The sequence below is a fragment of the Anastrepha ludens genome, chromosome 5 (assembly GCF_028408465.1).
Source record: "Anastrepha ludens isolate Willacy chromosome 5, idAnaLude1.1, whole genome shotgun sequence".
Classification (NCBI taxonomy): Eukaryota; Metazoa; Arthropoda; class Insecta; order Diptera; family Tephritidae; genus Anastrepha; species Anastrepha ludens.
The window spans coordinates 31,859,775-31,868,017 of record NC_071501.1 but is presented as its reverse complement, the minus strand read 5'-3'; the positions used below and the strand labels follow the sequence as shown (position 1 = coordinate 31,868,017).

Below are 8,243 nucleotides of genomic sequence, written 5' to 3'. Positions count from 1 at the left end.
GTTCAAGTTTAACTGGTAGAAATTCAATTCAAATACTTGAATATAGCGACTCGATGGACATCCTAACAAACTTATAACTGCATGCATTAATACTTGTTTTTAGGACGCAAATTCTTCCAAATTTCGTCTTATCTTCAAATTACGTTTTAAGAATTCCCAACATATTTCAACTTTTCTCGAAGGTTACAAAATAAAGTATTTATTGTACTGAGTAATGCCTCTATCCAAAAAAAAAAAAACAAAAGAAGCAAAAACGAAAACAACAAAAAGGTGAAGTTGAGTTGTTCCAAAAAACTTGCCACATCATCGTGCTTATCAGCAATTTCAGTACGAATTTAATTTCCGCACAAAAACCGGTGCACACGCACGCACCAACACACAGACGCAGTCGTATTAATACAGCTGATATATTTAGCGATTGAAATTTACAAAGTGCAAATACTTTACTTGTAGTTAGCTTCAAACGATTTTACACCGCAAAAATTAAGTTTTCACACAAAGTTTGTGGAAGCCGTCGTTGTACAGTGGTATAAAACGCGTAAGAGCTGACCGAAAGTGCTAAATAGAAAAAATTTAAGTTAAATAAATGTAGCGGGAAAATGATATCTCTTACCATGAAAAAGATATTTCAAATGTTGAAAGCCAAGTTTTCGGGAGTTTACAAAGCAGTTGCAATGAAACTGAGATCTGAGCGTAATATTTCTAAGCAAGCAGAAAACGTGAATACAACCAGGTAAGGAGCAGGGAGAGGCACAGGAATGGGTCTTTAGGGTATATAGACCCACATCAATGAGTCATTTTGCTTATTTGGGAAGCGAAGGGTGGAGTGAGTATCGTTGTGGTATGCATGGGATATGCGATTCAAATTTTTTATTTCATAAGCCATTTGAGTAGTGCCAGCTTATGCTCAACTCAGATGAATGAAATTCGAAACAGTAGGCTCAATTTGTTGCACATTTATAGGGGGAGAGCTCTTTTCTCTCACTTAAACAAATAAGACAAAATTGCATGTGATGTAAGCCGAGAATGGCATGTCATTAATAGAAAAAAAATATTTTTGTTTTTAATGTAGGACAGCGACTGACTCGCTTTTGTGGTGTTTTGAGGTATGACAATAATTTTCTTTGCTGAATCAGGGGACTTGAAATGTGAGTATCCCTAATAATATGAGTTGAATATTTAAGAATTTGTTTGCCATTTTGAGTTTTAAATTCTAATTTTTGAAAATCTGAACAAATTATTCTAATATCGGCGACGAAGGAAATTTGACTATACCGAGTTTCAAAAAGACTGGAACACTGCTTTTTGTATATTTGTTCTATTTAGAATTTCGAAAATATAGATTAGTTATTTTTATTAAACCCTTTATTAAACAATCAAATGAAATTGTATCGAGTTTCAAAAAAAATTTGTTTTTCAAAAATAGTTCCCTATATCAAACTATCACTTTGAATTTTAAAAACAGAACTCAGAATTGGTGTTAGCGAAGCTCGATGTGTTATTGAACTGATTGTCATAAAAGATCGAAAGGCTGTTTTCAAAAATCATCCATTATTTCGAAACCGTCCGTTGAATTTTGAAAATTTTCATTCAGTACTCTTATCAGCCGCCGCAAAACCTTAATACGTGGAGTTTTTGAAAGAGTAAATATTTTCGTTCCCAGCGAAAATTACATAAAAGAGCAAAATATTCTCTCCAAAAATCATAAACCATTTCGAAACCGAAGATTGAAAACAAAATTATGCGCCAAATCGGAACAGCTCTTTTCCGGACTAGGTAGGTAGGTGGGTTAGATGGCAAGAGTACCACAGGTACACTATCAGTGTCACTAGATATAATGGTACTATAATTCAGACCTCTTTTTGCAAAAAACGATACAACTTAACGGAAGAAAACCCATATACAGCCCACCAGTGCTGCTGATGTAATGGAGGAGAGGAAAGGGATCTAGACTGAAGAACTGCCTCTTGCTATCCCCGAAATGCATACTAAGAAACCTCAAGCGTCTTGGCGCCAGACCCGGACATTTGCAATGAAAAGCTTCAACTGTCTGCTTGTCTTTCGGATCCCCACAGCTTCTGCAATGAGGGTTGTATGGAAGTTCAAGCTTCTCCGCATGAGTTCAGATCACCCAGTGCCGTACTGCGGCCAAAGTGTTTTAGCACACGCTGAGATAGAACTCCATTTGTTGTGCGCTTTTTCAAGAAAGAAATTGTGCAGTTTCTCTTTAACTGTCAAGAGGTCACCGATGTCTGAGATGGGGACAACTGAAACCGGTTCAGTGGACCCTTTCCTGGTAAGCTAATCGCCAATTTCATTTCCCTCCATCTGCCTATGCCTTCCAGAACAGAAATGTTTCCTGCTCATTCGAGATGTTTTATCTCCTCTTTACAGGCGTTGATCAGAAGAGATCTGCAACATGGCGGTGACACGATCGTGATCGCAGTTTAACCATCGGAAAAGATATTTATGTCTCCCTCCCAACAGCGTTCCCTAAGCATTTTGCAAGCCAGTAGAATGAAGATGACTTCTGCTTGAAAAGCACTACTAGTTTTTGGTAGCTTAGAGAAGTCTGAGATATTGGCAGATCGAGAGAAAACCCCCGCTCCAACTTCAGATTTCATCTTGAATCCGTCAGTGAAAACAGACGCACCTACATATATCCGTGCAGACTCTACCCTCCTTCTAATTCAGCCTGCTTGGAAAGATAGCCCCAGCACAGCCCTCTGAACCGAGTTTGTAGATGGATAAACCAAGTTCCTTCAACCTATTAGCGCTCTGAACGGCAATAGATTGAACTTGAAGATCAACGAGAAGTAAGTGTAGAATGCCGTTAAGGGCGGCTACTTTTCTCTGAATTTGTGTCCGCCTCTTTGAATTCGCTGTTGTGAAATATTGAATCTTATTGAATATTTTTCGCAAAATTTCTCAGCTGTTTTGAATCCTCCATCATGAACTTGGAAATTTTAACTTCGCATCAGAATCAGCGAACTAAAAATCCGAAAAACCGGATTTCAAAGAGACTGGAAATATATTATTATTGTATTGTATATTTTCCCAAATTCACACTTTGAATTTTGAATTTTGAACATCTGTATTTGATTGCATTATCGCGCGAACCTTTTAAAAATTATTTTTTCCACTAATTTTTTCATATTTTATTTTGACTAACGCGTTCTTGCATTGCGAACCACTGTGCGTCGTCGTTCCCAGCGATTACTGAATCTACACTGTCTCTGTTTTGTAGTCACACAAACACATACATATCAGCTTGTGTATTTGTGTGCGTTTTTGTAAAACTGCAAATTTGAAAAGTTTTCAATATAAGTGGGATTTTGAAATGCCGAAACTCAAAACATTCAACCACAAAATGGTTTTTGGTGAATAGCATCGAATCGTCAACTCTAACATTTGCTTTCAGCTTCATTTGCTTCGGTTCGGAGGAAGAGAATTGAGTGAGTACAAAATTTTACAGACAAGTTGGGGGGAGATGTACATCTAATGTCAATATACAGTTACATACATATATACAAGTATATGGCCGAGAAATGTATATGTTTACTGTTGCCACTTACCTTGTTGCCAGATCGCGATGCACGAAATTCATCTGCTCCAAATGTTTCATGCCCGATGCAATTTGTGTGGCTATATACACCAGGCAGCCGTAACTGTATTTACATACATATCCATTTTTATAAATATTCAGGAATATATAAGTAACGGTATTTTCCATTTTTATTCGTTTTTTTCCATTTCATTCAAAGTCGTTGATGGAGATATTTTAGCGACGTGTTTGCCGAGAATGTGCAAAGTTTTTGGCCATCAAACCCACACAAAGTGCAGATAGGAAGTATGCAATGATAACAACAAAAACATACACGTCGTACGATGGCCATTGAAGTTGAGTTGAAGAAAAAGTTGTAAACGTCGTCATTGGCGCCGTTGTTGTAATGATGATGATGATGATGATGATGGTGGATGGTGTATGGTGTATCATTGGTGGAAGTCATTTTGGTGTAGGGCATAGTTGGTGAAAATTATCGGCACGAGACCGGAAGTGTGACAGGACAAACATTAGTTTGGGTGAGCAAAGCGTTAGGAAAATCATTAATAATGTAGATGGTTTGTTGGTAGTTATGAATTTTTTTTTTTTTTTTTGTGGGTGAAGACCGAAAACATTTTCATCATTAGGTGAATATCCATGTTGTCGTTGCAGTTGATTTTCGTTGTACGTGTGTTTTTTTTTCAGACGCCGCCGCCAAACGGTGTAGTCGATGTCGTCATTGTCGCCGTCATCAGCCAAACGGAAGTCGGAAACAAGATAAAGAGCAAAGGATGTAAAAGAAGAAATGGAATGAAAAGTTTGTTAGCTTTTTGTTGTGGCTATCATACACGCATACATATACACATTTGTTGGAATAAGCTTGTGACTAAAATATTTTGTGACTCAAATCCCACTGTTAGGGGATACTATTTTTCTTGGTATGGGTATGGGATAAATTTTCAAAAAAAAAAATTTTAATTAAAAAATAAAAAAATAAAATAAAATAATAGGTTTATAAAAATAATAATAGAAAGAATAAAAGAAAAAAAAAAATAGTTATAAAAAAAAATTAATAATAAAAATTAAAATAAAAGTTTAAATTTAAAAATAAGAAGTAAATTTAAAAAGTATATTAAATAAAAACAAAATACAAAAAAAAAAAAATTATAAAAACTAAAAAAACAAATAATAAAAAGAAACTAAAAAATAAAAGAATAATATGGGATAAATTTTCAAAAAACAAAAAATTAAATTAAAAAATAAAAAAATAAAATAAAATAATAGGTTTAAAAAAAAAAAAATAATAGAAAGAATAAAAGAAAAAAAATAGTTATAAAAAAAATTAATAATAAAAATTAAAATAAAAGTTTAAATTTAAAAATAAAAATTAAATTTACAAAATAAATAAAAACAAAATACAAAAAAAATTTATAAAAACTAAAAAAAAATAATAGAAAAAAAACTAAAAAATAAAAGAATAATAAAAAATTAAAACTAATTAAAGGATAAAATAATAAAAAAATTAAAGCGAATATGATAGTTATTTCGCATACGGATTTTCTATGTTCGCGAAAACGAATGCGTTTATATACAATAGTTTTTTGTAGTGTATAAATAAAATAAAAAATATGCGGAAAACATCCCAACGTGACTGAGTCAAATACGCACCAGAGCCTGGTCTGGTTTCTTGAAACAACAAATAATAATAATTTTTATTTCTTTTAACTGAGCAGATTTGTAAGAAATTTTGCACGCAGAAAGCTTAGGACTTGAGTTGAAAAATGTGCTACTTTTTTAAGAGAGTTGCCACCTGCTAAAAAAGTTAAACGAAATTAAATAAATAAGTTCAATAAAATATAACAAGAGAGTTTGATTACGAAAATATTTTTGAAGAGAGTTACCACATGTTTGAAAAATTAAGTTCAAATATAAAAAAATTAAAAAATATAAATAAAAGAAAGGAAAGAGGTTTGAAATATTTTAATTTGAATAATATATTTAAATAGGGTTGCCAGCGGTTTAAAAAGTTATATTCAGTAAATTAAATAAATATTAATAAATAATTACTGTAAATAATTAAGTATAGGAGAGACATTTAAGAAAACTTCTTTTGAAAAATATTTTTGGAGTTAGCTGCCACCTACTTGAATTAATCCTATTCAATTTAATAACCTTAACTTAAATTAAATTTATGAGTTCAACCAAATTTTACAATGCAGGTGTTAAATGAAAAATGGTTTAAGAGAGTTTAACCTCGTAAATATTTTTAAAGAGGGTTGCCATATATTTGAAAAATTAAGTTGAAATATAAAAAAATTAAATAGAAGATTTATAACAAAATGGGTGTCAAAGGAAGGAGGTTTCAAGTGTCTTAATTTGAATAACAGATTTAAAAAGGGTTACCGGCTGTTTATAAAAATATATTCAGTAAATAAAATAAATATTAATAAATAATTACTGTAGTAGAGTGTAAGTAATTTAAGAAAAATTAGTTTGAAAAATATTTTTGGAGATGGTTGCCACCTGTTTGAATTTGCCCTATTCAATATAATAGATAAGTTAAGGTTATGTTGAATTATTGAGTTCTATCAAATTTTAGATTGCAGGTGTCAAATAAAAAATTGTTTAAGAAAGTTTATTCTAGAAAGTACAATATTCTCGAAAAGGGTTGCCAGCTATTTCAAATATTAAGGCCAAATCTATATAATAAAATAGAAAAAGTATAACAAAGTGGTTGTCAAGTAAAAGATGTTGCGTATGTTTTACTTTCAATAATATTTTTAAATAGGGTTACCAACTGTTTACTGAAAATTCAATAATTAAGTGATTAGTAATAAAGTATTCAACTAGTACTGTATGGATTCCAAGGAAAAAATTAAGATAATTTATTTTGGAAAATAATTTTGGAGATCGTTGCCACCTATTCAAATTAAAAAAAAAATCAATTATAAGTAATAAAATACAAGAAATATACTAACAAAATGGTTGTCAAAAGAAAGAAGTTAGAAATTTAAAAAATATTTCAAATAGGGTTACCAGCTGTTACCAAAAGTTAAATTCAGGAAATTATTTAATATATGATTAAATTAAAACAGAATACTAAATGCAAGAAATTTAAGAATTTAATTTGGAAAATAATTTTTGTAGATGGTTACCACCTGTTAATTTCTCTGAACTAATATTATATGAGTATAAAATGATGGACGTGTATGCTATGAAAATATATTTAATAATTTAAATAGAAAAATAAATTGATTTTTTTTAAACAAAAAAGTAAAAAAAAAATAAATCAAAAAGATTAAAAAAAAAAATTAAGAATTTTTAATTTTTGGAATTAAACAAATTTTTTTCGAAACGAAGCACTTTTAAAAAAAAAACAAGTTTAACAAATTTTTTTTTTTTAAAATATAAATATGAATATATCTATTTACATATTTAAAAACAAAATTTTTTTTGAAAAATAATTTTTAATAAAAAATAAGGTATTCAAATATTAAAAAATTTCAAAAGTTTTCAATATTAAATTTCAAAGCTATAGTTTGTTTTGCGCTTTACTTCTTATTGTACTCAAGCCTACAAATATACCATATTTAAGAAAAATTTACGACAATGGCAGAAAGATATGACAAAATACTGAGATCGCTTGACATGGAATCGCTTAGAGGACATACCCAATTGGTGTATGAAATACATTCGATTAACCCTACCGAGGTGGGCGAAAGATTGGCATTGAACTTCAAAAGTTGGTCTGCACTTGACAGGGATGCATGTCGAACGAATATTCATAAATCATTCATAAACTACGGAAGGTTAAACCAAATATAATTTTCTACAAATAGTCCCGCTTTTGACGCCATATATCACTGAAACTTTATACTACCTAATTTTTTGGGGGCCCGAATTTTTTTGAATTCTTTCTTATCACTATGCCCTAACGGTGGCGAATTCGGTAGCAGTATGTCTACCACCCAACGGAAAAATCCAATCCAGTCGCATGCCACTCATACCTCTTGTGTATTAGCAATAATTACAAGCTTGTCTGCATATTTTGATAATTATCCCACTTTCTTATTTCGTACTCTACTCTCACTCACCTCAAGCTCTTATTCGTCATAATACCCGCTTGCAAACTATGCGTCGTTTCAGCCACATGCTCCTGCAGGAATTGATTTAAGTCACCCAAACATTCCGAATAATCGAACACCATACAGATGGGCTCATCGCGCAGGCAGGCGCCAAGTAAATGCGCCACATTCGGATCGCTGACGCGAGCCAGCTGTTTCGCCTTGCTGCGAAACTCTTTGCGCATGTGATCGGGAGCACCGGGTCGTAGAGTCGCTACAGCTACCAAATTGGCGCTAAGGGAGAAAAGACGAAGAAAAAAAATTAGAAAAATTAAATATTACAAGAGTTAAATATTTTTATTGAACTTGGAAATTTAAATAAAAAGGTTTTATAATTGCTTGAAAATTTCTGCACAGAAAGCCGAGGGTGAAAGTATTTTAGATAGATATTTTTATATTTTATATGTAGATATTTTTATTCTAGTTTAGCAACTTTAAGTTCATAATAAATTTCGAAATAAAGGTTATGGACTTATGAAATCTTTAGTTTGTTGCATATAACGGAGTCTACATTTAAAATACCGTCAGCCCAGGAAGGTTGTGTGAAAGAATTTTGTGCATTTGAATATATAAAT

The 8,243-nt window shown here is 31.6% G+C and overlaps 1 protein-coding gene across 1 annotated transcript in view; it reads right to left on the bottom strand.

The window, feature by feature from the left end:
• Positions 1–3,419: 3,419 nt before the first annotated feature.
• The window catches only part of LOC128864622 (uncharacterized), a 182,421-nt gene continuing 177,597 nt past the window's right edge, over positions 3,420–8,243 (bottom strand). Inside the window, exons 11-12 of the mRNA XM_054104382.1 lie at positions 7,639–7,902; positions 3,420–3,668 (exon numbers count right to left, since the gene is read on the bottom strand). Of these exons, the coding sequence (XP_053960357.1) occupies positions 3,572–3,668; positions 7,639–7,902 (361 nt within the window). The 3' untranslated portion in view covers positions 3,420–3,571. The remainder of the gene's footprint in view (positions 3,669–7,638; positions 7,903–8,243) is intronic.